General features: G+C 43.1%; 1 protein-coding gene and 1 long non-coding RNA gene across 2 annotated transcripts; both read left to right on the top strand.

Annotated features, from left to right (window-relative positions):
• Positions 1 to 2,603: 2,603 nt before the first annotated feature.
• Positions 2,604 to 4,953, top strand: LOC121554553. Its single transcript, XM_045211824.1, has 5 exons — positions 2,604 to 2,698; positions 3,596 to 3,663; positions 3,813 to 4,181; positions 4,352 to 4,702; positions 4,934 to 4,953. The coding sequence occupies exons 1-5, from the start codon at positions 2,604 to 2,606 to the stop codon at positions 4,951 to 4,953; spliced, it is 903 nt and encodes a 300-aa protein (XP_045067759.1).
• Positions 4,954 to 4,998: 45 nt separating this feature from the next.
• LOC123482843 lies at positions 4,999 to 6,004 on the top strand. Its single transcript, XR_006657949.1, has 3 exons — positions 4,999 to 5,107; positions 5,287 to 5,321; positions 5,670 to 6,004. It is a non-coding gene; the product is annotated as an uncharacterized LOC123482843 (long non-coding RNA).
• Positions 6,005 to 15,242: the final 9,238 nt, after the last annotated feature.

The raw sequence follows: 15,242 nt of genomic DNA, 5'->3' as shown, positions 1-15,242 counted from the left end.
CCTTTCAAGATATTACACACGACCCACATCTTGCAGTCCAGAACACCAGGAGAGTGGTTCACTTCTCTAGACCTCAAGGACGCCTACTTTCATATCCCGATATGGCCAGGTCACAGAAACTTCCTGTGATTCGCATTTTTAGGACAGGCCTACCAGTTCAATGTCCTACCATTTGGCCTTTCCTTGGCCAAATGGTTCACACATTGTGTCTCAGCAGCTCTGGCTCCTCTCCAATTAGCAGGACTGAAGATACTCCCCTACTTGGACGACTGTCTGATCTGTGCTCCATCTCACAGGCGTCTGATAATGGAGACAGAGAGGGTGATGGCTCACATCCAGCACTTGGGCTTAACAGTGAACTTGGATAAGAGCAATCTGAAGCCCAGAAAGCAGACAGCTTTCGTGGGTCTATCTCTCAATTCCCTAACTATGACACCCCACAGAGAGTGGACAAGATCCTGAACCTCCTCGACCGTTTCCACCTCGGTGAACATCTTGATGCTGCACTGTTTCAAAGCATTTTAGGGATGATAGTGGTAGCAACGACCGTGGTTCTCCTAGGCCTCCTCAGAGCCTGACCCATCCAGAGATGGTTCAATACATTCCACCTTCACCCCAAAGCAGACAAACGGGTGAAGCTCAAAGTGACAAACACGTGCCTTCTAACCCTCCGTCCCTGGAGAGACAGGATTCTCTTAACTCAGGGGGTTCCTCTGGGAAATCTCCCTTCCAGGAGGACTGTAGTGATGACAGACTCCTTCCGGACAGGCTGGGGGGCTGTCTGTGAAGGCAAGTAGGTGAGATGGGTGTTGGCGCCCCCTTGGAGCTCAGAACACATCAATGTGTTGGAGCTCAAAGCTGTTCACCTCACGCTCCCTTACATTCTGGACAGACACGTGCTTGTGAGAACAGACAACACCTCCACAGTGTATCACATAAATCACCAAGGGGGCACAAGGTCACTCCGTTGCCTTCAGGTGGGCTCTACCCCACTTGGCTTCCCTCAGGGCCATCCATGTGCCGGGCATTGCAAACCATGCTGCAGACCTCCACTCCATGGTCCTCTTCCCGGGGAGTGGCGCCTCCACCCCCAGGTGGTGTCTCAGATTTGGTCTCGATTCGGGGATGCCCAGGTGGACCTGTTTGCCTCACAAGAGACAACCCACTGCCAGATGTGGTTTTCTCTGAGGGGTCTAGGGGGCACTCTTGGCTGGATGCTCTGTCTCAAGAGTGGCCGGAAGGGTTGATGTACGCTTTCCCCCCATTTTCTCTGATCTCATCAGGTCAAGCACGGACACCACAGGGTCCTACTAGTAGCGCCGAGATGGCCAGGCAGACCTTAGTTCTCTGAGCTCCTTCAGCTGGTGTGGGGATCCCCCTGGCCCCCTTCAACCAGGTCAGACCTCCTGTCGCAGGTGGACATCTTGATTTGGCACCCCAACCCAGCTTCCCTTCAGCTCTGGGTATGGTCAATAACGAGTCCATCTCTCAGGAGCTAGACGCAGCTGTTCATGAGACTCTAAGAAATGCGAGAGCCCCATCCACCCGCTCACTTTATGTTCTCAGATGGAGCCTATTCTCCTCTCTGTGTGACGCTAGACAGATAGACCCAGTTACCTGTCCTGTACATCTTCTCCTCCGATTCCTCCAGTCCCATCTGGACATGGGCAAGACAGCCAGTACTATCAAAGTGTATGTGGCCTTCATTTCAGCTTCTCATGACATGGTGGATGGCCACAAGCTGGGCAGTCACCTCCTTGTGTCGCAGTTTCTGACGGGTGTCCGCCAGCTACACCCGGGCAGCGTTAAGCGTGCCCCTGCTTGGGGCATTCCCCTGGTCCTGGGGGCCCTAGCTAGGCCTCCATATGAGCCAATAGCTGTCTGACGAAATCTCTCCTTAAAAACGACCTTTCTCCTGGCGCTCTGCTCCGCTAAGCGTGTGAGCGAGCTACATGCCCTCTCTGTAAGTGTGGACTGTTTGAGATGGAAGGCTGAGGACATGTGCTCTCTCCTCAGCACATTAACCAGGTGGTGGAGATAGGAGCATTCCGTTCTCTGCTTCCACTATCTGGCATAGATGACAGCGTGATGTCCCTCTACCAGGTCATTGCGCTACGAGCATACGTGTCCAAGATGCAATCTCTGAGATGCACCCAACAACTGTTTGTGTGCTACGATGGCAAAAAGCTTGGCCTGCCGCCCTCTAAACAGCGGCTCTCCCATTGGCTGGTGGATACCATCTCCTAGGCCTACACAAGTCAGGGTCAACTAGCGACAGGAGGCATGGTGGCCCATTTCACCAGGAGCATGGCCACATCTTGGGCAGCCGTGAAAGGTTTTTCCTTGACTGGCATTTATGCGGCTGCCACATGGCCCTCGCAATTCACATTTGCTAGGTATTAGAGTAAACTTGGCAACCTCCGCTCCGCTGTGCTCCATCATTTTGCTCGCTGCTGCCCGGCGAAGTGTTGGGGATGTAGAATCCTCCATTCCTCGCAAAACTCATCCAAGGTAAGGAATGTAACACTTATCAGTGATAGTCTGAGTGAGGTCAAAATAGCTTGTAAGTGATGTACATAACTATGGATCTATGAGACCGAAGGATGACCGCCACTGTCCTTTGTCAATCGGAACCTGTTACCAGCGTTCCAGGCAAAGAGGATGAGGCGGACTTGACCTCTCCTTTTATAGCTAAGAGGTAAGTCCCGCCTCTAGGTCATAGGGCATGACTTTTTGTATATACATGTATGGTCTCGATGACCGGCTGACGCAAGGCATCACTCACAGTAAAGACCGTAAAACTTATCAGTCACAGTCATCCTTCGGTCTCATAGAGCCGTAGTTATGTACATGACTTATGTTTTTTCCCCCTCGCATGCCACTAACACCCGCTCACACACACAGCAACATAGTTACTGGTACTCTGTGGTCTGTGATCAATACACGATGACTAGATGAGTATGTCTGTTTGATACAGTCTGCTGGCCTTTTGCACACACACAACCCTCTTTCTCTCTCTCTCTCTCTCTCTCTCTCTCTCTCTCTCTCTCTCTCTCTCTCTCTCTCTCTCTCTCTCTCTCTCTCTCTCTCTCTCTCTCTCTCTCTCTCTCTCTCTCTCTCTCTCTCCTATCCATCCAATTGAGTGTAAATCCTGAATGAGAGATCACTAAAAGAAGAATACTGTTTTGTGTTTGCTTTGTTTTTTCCATAGATGTTTTTGGTGAAGTGAAACGACTGTGTGGTGATAGAAGCCCTAGAGGATGGGAGTGTCATACCATCAAAGTCGCTCACACTATGTGTCTCTTAGACAACAGTAGCTGCAGAAATAAAGAATATTGGATGCCAAACTTCAATGATCAGTTCTTAATTTGTAACAAATCTATTAGCATAATTATATACCTATAAGATAATTTTTCTGAGTCAGTCCAGCCAGGAGACTCTGTGACTCTGAACTGTAAAATACACAGTTAAAGACCATAGTCATGACTGAATGAGGCGTCAACAAATATGATGCGGTCCATTTCGACCAATCACCTGTAACTCCATTGTTGAAGTGTTGTCTACATGGGTGGACTCTTTCCACTCAAGCCCCAAGTTGTGAAGAGCTGACAACTTTAAAGATGATCGCACTGTGTCTGATATTTCCACTTCTCGTAGAGATGGGTAAGCCAATCTTTTATATTTCACTGCTTATGTGTTGTCCAAACTTGATTTGGAGACACAAGTTATCCCATTATTGTTTTACAGACACTTTGAGAATTCAAAGTTGTATTTGAGGATTGTAACAGCTAGTATATTTTCATGTTCTCTAGTTCATGGGGTTGCTGGGACTGGATCCTCATCCATACGTCAGGAGAGTGGTCTCATATCAGCCAAAATTGGAGACACTGTGATTTTGCGTTGCTTCTATGAAGGCGACATGGCCATGCATTTCTCCTGGTACAAGCAAACGTTGGGAGATAAACTTCAGCTCTTCTCAACCGTCCATTATAAGTTTGACAGGAACGCAACATTCTACAATGAGTTTAAGGATAACCATCGCTTCTCAGTGGAAAACGGCCCAAAAAAGAATCACCTAAGGATCTCAGACATGCAACTCTCTGATTCCGCCACTTACTACTGTGGAAATGCTTATACCAACAAGGTGGAGTTTGGAAAAGGAGCAATTCTCATTGTAAAAGGTACAGGAAAAGTTTTTGTTTTCTTTGTGTAAATCTGATTTTACAGATATACGGTGTAAATATGAAGTATTATCTTAATCAGATGAGATCTTAATTTAACAAATGATACGTTTGAATACTCGCTACCGTGAAAGTCTAGAAATTAATAGGTTAGTTTACCTTTCTGTCAGGTTCAGGGTCCAGAAACATGCCTATACTCCAGCAATCTGTGTCTGAGTCAGTCCAGCCAGCAGACTCTGTGACTCTGAACTGTACAATACACACTGAGACATGTGCAGGAGAACACAGTGTCTATTGGTTCAGACATGGCTCAGGAGAATCCCATCCAGGAATCATTTACACCCATGGAGACAGGAGTGATCGGTGTGAGAAGAGCCCTGAGAATAGGTATTTTACACAGAGCTGTGTCTATTTCCTCCCCAAGAAGAACCTCAGCCTCTCTGATGCTGGGACTTACTACTGTGCTGTGGCCTCATGTGGGGAGATACTGTTTGGGAACGGGACCAAGCTGGACATTCAAGGTAATTCCCATTTCCTCAGCTATACATTGCCACAAAGACATGTTAATGTATGCCACTTAGCTCAAAATTATTGCTTTTGTTTCAACCAATTCATGCTCCTATAACACAGTAGCCTTAGTTTTAGTAGGACTTATATTTTGCCGTAATGTATTTAGTCAATATTCATTGTCTGTAGCATGGGGACTTTTATTTTGAAATTGATTAGCTTACTAGTATCATATTGTACCTAAGCGTTCATGAATACAATATGAATCTACTGATACCCATTCACAGTTCCAGAGCATGATTCTCCATTTGATCTAAGTCCTACTGTTCTTGCCTTGGTCGTGTCCAACATCGTTCTGGGGATAGTGACCCTTCTGCTTGTCTGGGCGCTTTACAAGACTCTGAACAGACATCACAGAGGTAGGCCTTTTACTTTATATCATGTCTAATGTTTCATGTATCTCTATAAAATGTAAATTCTGTAAACATCAATTTAATATACAACTTATAAGCATTGTCAATTAACTACATGAGGTTAAACAGAAAAATAGATTGTCTTAAGAATAATAAACGGCCTTACTCTATTTCAATCTCTGAAGGGAGGAGAGATGGTCCAACATCCCAGGGGAATAAGGTAAATTCATAAACGTTCATACATTTTTTCTCAGTTACACTAAAGTGTTTCTTTACAACTCTCATTTAGGTTTCCTTACAGTTAGTATTCAGCTTATTTCTGCTTTTTATGAGTTATTAAGCTTTCTTGGAAGTAATAGATCACTGTACTAGATGTAGCTCACTTTTCTTTGTGATCGTTGTCACTTTTTCCATGGAACATCTCTCTGTCACTGTTCCACTGACTGTAAGGTCATTTAGTGGGTGTACAGTGTGTTTGACATGTCTTTTGTAAAGGAGAAAATAAAATATAGTATAGCAGTTCATACTATCATCATAATGCATTTTGCCATCGCGCCACCTCTCACAGAATCAAGACAGTGACGTGTTGAACTATGCTGCTGTGAGTTTCACCCCCAAGAAGAACTCCTCTTCCTCCTCTAGAACAGCAAGAGAGAAGACCAGCATAGAGGATGCAGTGTACTCTGAGGTCAGATACCTTCAGCAGGAGTGAGAGATACAGTATCACCACTGTCACAAAGACTCCAAGAAGAACCATTTTACTCCTTGTAATAAAACTACTGTTAGTAACTGAAATTAATGTAATTTTGACAATGTCAATGTGTTAGATTTATATGATGATCCTGTAATGCATAAAATATTCCAACCTTTTACTTCTGCTTTTAACTAATATACATTCTCTGATAAAGGATCCCATGTTTGCTGAATGACTATGTTTTTTTTAACATAATAAACTATACTATTTTAACCCTCCATACATCTCTATTCTCTCTACAGTACATCTCTGTTACCACAGATACAATAGGATTAAAAGGAACAGCTCTTTAGCTGAATGTGTGTCAGGCTCCATCAGTCAGAAATCCATCACATCATTAGAAAATACCTTTCTGACTCTGCATACCTCATATATACAGTACCAATCAAAGGTTTGGACACACCTACCCATTCCAGGTTTTTTTCTTAATTTTTACTATTTTCTACATTGTAGAATAATAGTGAAGACATCAAAACTATGAAATAACACATATGGAATCATGTAGTAACCAAAAAAGTGTTAAACAATTCAAAATGTAGCCACCCTTTGCCTTGATGACAGCTTTGCACACTATTGGCATTCTCTCAACCAGCTTCACCTGGAATGCTTTTCCAACAGTCTTGAAGGAGTTCCCACATATGCTGAGCACTTGTTGGCTGCTTTTCCTTCACTCTGCAGTCTAACTCATCCCAAACCATCGCAATTGGGTTGAGGTCGGAGGATTGTGGAGGCCAGGTCATCAGATGCAGCACTCCATCACTCTCCTTCTTGGTCAAATAGCCCTTACACAGCCTGGAGGTGCGTTTTGGGTCATTGTCCTGTTGAAAAACAAATGATAGTCCCACTAAGCCCAAACCAGATGGGATGGCCTATCGCTGCAGAATGCTGTGGTAGCCATGCTGGATAAGTGTGCCTTGAATTCTGAATAAATCACTGACAGTGTCACCAGCAAAGCACCCCCACACCATCACACCTCCCCCTCCATGCTTCACTGCGGGAACCACACATGCAGAGATCATCCATTCACCTACTCTGCGTCTCACAAAGACACGGCGGTTGGAACCAATCATCTCAAATTTGGACTCATCAGACCAAAGGACAGATTTCCACCGGTCTAATGTCCATTGCTCGTGTTTCTTGGCACAAGCAAGTCTCTTCTTATTATTGGTATCATTTAGTAGTGGTTTCTTTGAAGCAATTCAACCATGAAGGCCTGATTCACGCAGTCTCCTCTGAACAGTTGATGTTGAGATGTGTCTGTTACTTGAACTCTGTGATGCATTTATTTGGGCTGCAATTTCTGAGGCTGGTAACTCCAATGAACTTATCCTCTGCAGCAGAGGTAACTCTGGGTCTTCTTTTCCTCTGGCGGTCCTCATGAGAGCCAGTTTCATCATAGCGCTTGATGGTTTTTGCTACTTCACTTGAAAAAACTTTCAAAGTTCTTGAAATGTTCCGTATTGACTGACCTTCATGTCTTAAAGTATTGATGGACTGTTGTTTCTCTTTGCTTATTTGAGCTGTTCTTGCCATAATATGGACTTGGTCATTTACCAAATAGGGCTATCTTCTGTATACCTTGTCACAACACAACTGATTGGCTCAAACGCATTAAGAAGGAAAGAAATTCCACAAATTAACTTTTAAGAAGGCACACCTGTTAATTGAAATGCATTCCAGGTGACTACCTCATGAAGCTGGTTGAGAGAATGCCAAGAGTGTGCAAGGCTGTCATCAAGGAAAAGGGTGGCTATTTGAAGAATCTCAAATATAAAATATATTTTGATTTGTTTAACAATTTTCTGGTTACTACATGATATGTGTTATTTCATAGTCCACATAGCTTATGGGCATGAGCATTGGGCCAGTACCGAAAGGTTGCTGGTTTGAATCCCTGAGCCGACTAGGTGAAAAATCGGTCAATGTGCCCTTGAGCAAGACACTTAACCCTAATTGCTTCTGTAAGTCGCTTTGGATAACAGTGTCTTGTTCTAGCAAATGACTAAAATATAAATGTGAACGTAAGTCATTGAGAACACATTGTCTTTTACAATAACCACCTGTGTATGTAAATGTAATGTTTATGTAATTTTATCAAAAGAGCATAAGAGGTTTACCTTGAACGTTCAGCTTTGTCCCGTTCCCAAACAGTATCTCCCCACATGAGGCCACAGCACAGTAGTAAATCCCAGCATCAGAGAGGCTGAGGTTCCTCTTGGGGAGGTTGTAGACACAGCTCTGTGTAGGAGACCCAGCCTCAGGGCTGTTCTCACACTGATCACTCCTGCCTCTATGGGTGTAAATGATTCCTGGACGGGATTCTCCTGAGCCATGTCTGAACCAATAGACACTGTGTTCTCCTGCACAGGTCTCAGTGTGTATTGTACAGTTCAGAGTCACATAGTCTCCTAGCTGGACTGAATCAGACACAGACTGCTCTACAACTGTCTTGCTGTTGGAGCCTGAATCTGAAAAGAGGGTTTAAATATGATATTAAACTTCCCCGTAGCAAGTGTTCTTACTCAATGAGAGAATCATCTGAATGTGAGAATACCTGACATTAAGACCCTTTTCCAAAAAGTAACATTGTAAAAATCCTAAAATGTTTTTTCTTAGGCTAACTCATCACCACTCTTTATCTACAAATTCAGACTTTCTCTGAAAATATTTAAGGAATATTGAAAAAAAAATCTCAGTAGTGTAGCTTTTACATCAAGTATGTTTCAAATTCCAACACATTTGAGTGAGTGCTCCCACAGTAGTATGTGGCTGAATCCGAGCTTTTCATGTCTGAGATACTGAGATGATTTATTCCTTGGCCGCTTTGCACTGAAAAGTGATGGTTACCCTTCAACTCATGGTATAATGTAGGACTCTTGTCATACTTATAGATGTTTGAGATGAGCTGAGGATTTTCTCCCAAGGGTTGCTTGTACCAGGAGAAATGTATGGCCACGTCGCCTTCCTGTCAGGCTGTTTCACCGCCTTGGCAACCGCAGGGCTCTCCAGAGGGTGGTGCGGTCAGTCCAATGCATCACCGGGAGCACACTGCCTGCCCTTCAGGACATCTACAGCACCCGGTGTCACAGGAAGGCCAAGAAGATCATCAAGGACCTCAGCCACCCAAGCCACAGCCTGTTCACCCCGCTATCATCCAGAAGGCGAGGTCAGTACAGGTGCATTAAAGCTGGGACCGAGAGACTGAAAAACAGCTTCTATCTCAAGGCCATATGACTGTTAAATAGCCATCACTAGCCGGCCTCCACCCAGTACCCTGCCCTGAACTTAGTCACTGTCACTAGCTGGTTATCACCCGGTTACTCATCCCTGCACCTTAGAGGCTGCTGTCCTATGTACATAGACATGGAATACTGGTGACTTTAATAATCTTTACATACTGTATTCTAGTCAAGGCCATCCTACTCAACTATTGCTGTACATTCTATTCTATTCACGTATTCTTCAGATATACTACATATTCTATCCAAATACTGTCCATAATGTCTATTTATATATATACTCCGGACTCCGACATTGCTCGTCCTAATATTTATATATTTCTTAATTCCATTCTTTACTTTTAGATTTGTGTGTATTGTTGTATATTGTTAGATATTACTGCACTGTTGGAGGAACACATGGTAGGAACACAAGCATTTCGCTACACCCACAATAACATCTGCTAAATATGTGTATGCGACCAATCACATTTGATTTGATTTGATTTGATTTAGAAGCGCTGTAAAGTCACTGTGTCCCCAACGTTGGAAGACATGAGACCACACTCCTGTTGTATGGCCGAGGGCTCAGTCCCAGCTCCTGCATGAACTACAACAAAAGAAAATACAACATCTTACACAAATATATTAACTGTTATATATACACATAAAAATACAAGATTGGAACGCCTCAAAGTGTCTGTGAGTTTTAATAAAAACGAATTGTATCATTGTACTCCCTGATGAAGGCTATGGCGAAACGTGGCTGAGTAAAAAAAATATTTAAAAAAAAATGTGATTGAACATGCCATCATAATAAAAGTAAATTAAACATACCCATCTCTCCAAGAAAGAAAAATGCGTACAGTTGTGCGAACATCCTAATAGCTGTCATCTTCTTCAAAACCTGTGTCTTGAGTGGAACAGTCTACCTCTGTAGAACAACATTCTGCGGTATCTCATTTAGCATTTCAGCAGTTTTCAGGGTTTCTGCTGTGAGCAGCGAGGATATGCTGAAGGTAGGCTAAGTGCCCCTGTGGTAGCTTGACCTAACCCAGATTACAAGAGACCGGATGGACAAAGCTGAGCATCCTGTTGGGCTGACAATATTGTGTTTATCTTCTATGATCTATGTTTTCAAATGTAATGCATCAAAGGTCAGAATTTCACTTTTTGGATGAAGCGTAAAGTTTTGCAAAAGCCTGGTCTTCATTTTCAGAGTATTAGAGCAGCCTTTTAGAGTGATAGTGGAATCAACCAATCACATTTTGACTTGTAATGGGTGGGACAATTTCTATAAAAACGTGTGGAAACTTCCGCCATTCTCGAAGGGGGACAGGTCACTGCGCTATAGCGAGCAGTAGTTTTCCCACAGTCTAAGCTAGCTAGTTTTTGTTGTAGGCTAGTGTGCAGTTGCTGCTTTAGCAGGTGTTATTGAAGAAGATGTTGATGCTAATTTGTTAGCTTTTTAAGAATATTCAAAGATAAATACACAATGCAGGGAATTAACGATCAATGGAAATAGTTGTTTTTCTGTAATGGGGAACTGACAATTAATGGGTCAGGGACAAGGGTTGTTTTTCAGTTCAACATCTGTTTAGAATCAGTGTAGGGGTTCCAGTCCGGGACTCATAGCTACATATGGCAAGTTCTCATTGGTCCCAAATTGTCTATACATTGAGCCTGAAATGGGATACTTGGTATTTGGCCATTGGCCAAATTCTATTGCAAGTAATTTTAATTGGTCAACCACAGGCTTGGGAATAAACTACACCCCGTCTCTTTGTTCAGTGGAGAAAACACTGAGGACAGGGAATAATAAACATCTACTTTACAGCATAACAACTATGATTTGTTCTCTTTGAATAAATATATTTTTCTGCCCCTGATTTGCTTTGGGGTCTGTGTTATTGAAGAATAACATCAACTGCTAACAGCATTCTTCCTTTTCAAGATTAATTTGGAACAAGATGTTGTTTCAAATGATCATCATCTGGTGAGTGGAACTGTTTTTTTCATTGCAGCTTGTTAGCTATCTCTTTGAAAATAATGTGTTGTGTGTGAAACATTGTTGCATTTAAACTTTAGATCACTGGTTAGTGTGTGTGCTTAATATAACAATGTTTGCAATGGGAAGTAATAGTTGCACATTTCGATTGGGAAATGCTTAGCCTAATGGTTGTGTTTTTGTGTTCTTATGATTGGAACCTACTGGCTTATTATGTCCTAGTGAATGGGCTGCTTATTCTTTAACATCATGCTGTGTGTGACAGCTGTCTTTCTATCAGCCTAAGTGTTTTACAAAAAGTGTCCTCTCCTACATGGAGTGAGATGGTAGGTATTACAGTCGCTGTCCTTTCAGCATCACGAACCTGTCAAACTCACATCCTTTGTGTCACTGTTGTCACTTTTGGTGTTAGTGTGATAGTGATTTAGATTTAGATTTTGAATATTTACTGTCATCCAGACCCTTTTCAAAGGTTATTACTTTAAAATGGACTAAATATGTTTGACCAACTAGTCTGTTGAAATATATTTGATCAATTCGGAGCATTAAAAAGTCTGGGAATCATGATGATAAAGTACAGACTATAATTAAAATATCTTATCATTCTCTTTATCAAACCAAATGCTAGTGTGGAACATCAATTGTTGGTGATAAGATTGTTTTATCTGTGGTCATTGTATACATCAATGGTTGTCATTCTATGTCCCGCCCATAATAACAAATTACTTTCATTTCTCTTATTTGAAGATTCAGTCCTTCCTTCATGGTCTGGCAGTGTAGATCTAAATACAGAATGGAACACATATATGTACCAGCTCTCGTCCTCTACGGATTCTGTAAGTTACTGTATCTTCAGTTCAGATTTTGTGATTCATCAATAGATTTGGTCTCTCACATAGTTGTGACTGTGTTTAGGTGTGTATATCATGTGCATGAAGAATACGTTTTATTCACAACTCTTTCTTAACTGTTGTTCTCTTTCAGATCTGACCTACATTGTGTCTGTCTCTCCACCACCCTTAAAGGTGGTCCATTCAGGGGAAAATGTCACCCTGCAGTGCATCAATGTCCTTAAAAACCCGGGACATGTTGGTTGGTTCAAGCAAGTCAACGGCTCAGAGCCCCTGTGCATCACGTCTATGTGGAGCTCTCTGCCAACTGTTCATCATCAAAATGGATTTCAGGGCAAGCATATGAAAATAGTAATTACCAATATAATTATGGTATGGTCTGTACAATGTTGGATAACTATTTCATCTTCACCAACGCGACTGTCCTGAAGGTCCAAGGTAATCTTTTCAATAAATTGTCTGCTATGACACCAAATGCACAAACATTTATCCTAGGTATCAGATATATTTTTGACAAAATGTTGGAGATACAATACTATCGTACTGCAGTTTGAATAACAGTAGAAAATGTAACTTACCTAATCGTCCAAAAGGTCACAAAGCTTATGACAAGGACCCTACAGAGCACCATGAAGAAGGTATGTTCATTCTGTAATTTTAAGAGAGAATCTTTCAGAAATGAATAAATACAGTGGGGAGAACAAGTATTTGATACACTGCCGATTTTGCAGGTTTTCCTACTTACAAAGCATGTAGAGGTCTGTAATTTTTATCATAGGTACACTTCAACTGTGAGAGACGGAATCTAAAACAAAAATCCAGATAATCACATTGTATGATTTTTAAGTAATTAATTTGCATTTTATTGCATGACGTAAGTATTTGATACATCAGAAAGCAGAACTTAATATTTGGTTTGCAATTACAGAGATCATACGTTTCCTGTAGGTCTTGACCAGGTTTGCACACACTGCAGCAGGGATTTTGGCCCACTCCTCCATACAGACCTTCTCCAGATCCTTCAGGTTTCGGGGCTGTCGCTGGGCAATACGGACTTTCAGCTCCCTCCAAAGATGTTCTATTGGGTTCAGGTCTGGAGACTGGCTAGGCCACTCCAGGACCTTGAGATGCTTCTTACAGAGCCACTCCTTAGTTGCCCTGGCTGTGTGTTTCGGGTCGTTGTCATGCTGGAAGACCCAGCCACGACCCATCTTCAATGTTCTTACTGAGGGAAGGAGGTTGTTGGCCAAGATCTCGCGATACATGGCCCCATCCATCCTCACCTCAATACGGTGCAGTCGTCCTGTCCCCTTTGCAGAAAAGCATCCCCAAAGAATGATTTTTCCACCTCCATGCTTCACGGTTGGGATGGTGTTCTTGGGGTTGTACTCATCCTTCTTCTTCCTCCAAACACGGCGAGTGGAGTTTAGACCAAAAAGCTATATTTTTGTCTCACAGGACCACATGACCTTCTCCCATTCCTCCTCTGGATCATCCAGATGGTCATTGGCAAACGTCAGACGGGCCTGGACATGCGCTGGCTTGAGCAGGGGGACCTTGTGTGCGCTGCAGGATTTTAATCCATGACGGCGTAGTATGTTACTAATGGTTTTCTTTGAGACTGTGGTCCCAGCTCTCTTCAGGTCATTGACCAGGTCCTGCCGTGTAGTTCTGGGCTGATCCCTCACCTTCCTCATGATCATTGATGCCCCACGAGGTGAGATCAGCATGGAGCCCCAGACCGAGGGTGATTGACCGTCATCTTGAACTTCTTCCATTTTCTAATAATTGCGCCAACAGTTGTTGCCTTCTCACCAAGCTGCTTGCCTATTGTCCTGTAGCCCATCCCAGCCTTGTGCAGGTCTACAATTTTATCCCTGATGTCCTTACACAGCTCTCTGGTCTTGGCCATTGTGGAGAGGTTGGAGTCTGTTTGATTGAGTGTGTGGACATGTGTCTTTTATAAAGGTAACGAGTTCAAACAGGTGCAGTTAATACAGGTAATGAGTGGAGAACAGGAGGGCTTCTTAAAGAAAAACTAACAGGTCTGTGAGAGCCGGAATTCTTACTGGTTGGTAGGTGATCAAATACTTATGTCATGCAATAAAATGCAAATGAATTACTTAAAAATTATACAATGTGATTTTCTGGATTTTTGTTTTAGATTCCGTCTCTCACAGTTGAAGTGTACCTATGATAAAAATTACAGACCTCTACATGCTTTGTAAGTAGGAAAACCTGCAAAATCGGCAGTGTATTAGATCCAAGATGGCGTAGTAGTGCAGTTCTGTTTTTGTCGTGTGTCTGTAAATAGCCTGTAAATACCCAGTTTTTTTGTATTTTTCGTACATATTTCCCTATCAGACTTTTCATCCTTCTACAAAATATACTTTCCTGCAACCCGCCTCACTCAATGTGGAACGGATTCTATTATTGACTTACCTTTATCTAGAATCTCCAGTTGAAACTAGCTAGCCAGCTAACTAGCTACTTGCTATTAGCCACAGCTAGCGGTATTTCACCTAGAACATTGGATTTTTTTTTTTTCTGCTGGATTAATTTTAATCACTGGACATTAATCACCGGATATTCGGCCAGTCTGCACAGCGCGTTATCGACCCAGAACATATCAGTTTTTCCGCCGGAATCACTGAATCACTGGACCTTTAACTCCGGATTCATCGCTACCAGCTAGCTGCAACAAAATGGACGCTGTGGTCTGGCTAATCATCCTGAGCTAGGCCCATCTCCCGGCTATCTACCTCTCTGTCAACCGGACGGGACCACCTAGTGTTGACACGGAGCCCCGCCGATCCTACACGACTGGTCTGCCAATGAAATCGTCTGATGTGGTTACGACGTTAACCACGAAGATTCCATCTGCTAGCCCCGGCCCGCTAGCACACGCTAGCCGTGGCCTCTTACACACGCTAGCCGTGGCCTAGTGCTTTAGCAGCCTCCGAACTATCCTATTGCTGTTCACCGGACCTTATGATAACTCAGCTATACAGCTGATGTCTGCTGGACTGTTCCTTTTTACGGTACTACATCCTGTTTATGTTTAGCCTCAGCCCAAACATGGTTAGCTTATTGTTGTTTCGGTTATTTCTAATTGTACTATTTCACTGTAGACCCCCCAGCCCAGCTAAACCTGCCTTAGATAGCTCCTTTGTCCCACCCCCTATACACGCGGAGACCGACTCAATTGATGCCTCCAGCGATGCTATCTCTTTCATTGTTACCCAACGCTTAGGTTTACCTCCACTTTACTCATATACTTCCATATCCTTGTCTGTACATAATGCCCTGA

This window comes from Coregonus clupeaformis, chromosome 39 (assembly GCF_020615455.1).
Source record: "Coregonus clupeaformis isolate EN_2021a chromosome 39, ASM2061545v1, whole genome shotgun sequence".
In the NCBI taxonomy this organism is placed as follows: domain Eukaryota; kingdom Metazoa; phylum Chordata; class Actinopteri; order Salmoniformes; family Salmonidae; genus Coregonus; species Coregonus clupeaformis.
The sequence above is the reverse complement of the archived record's forward strand: the minus strand, read 5'-3'. Positions and strand labels throughout refer to the sequence as shown.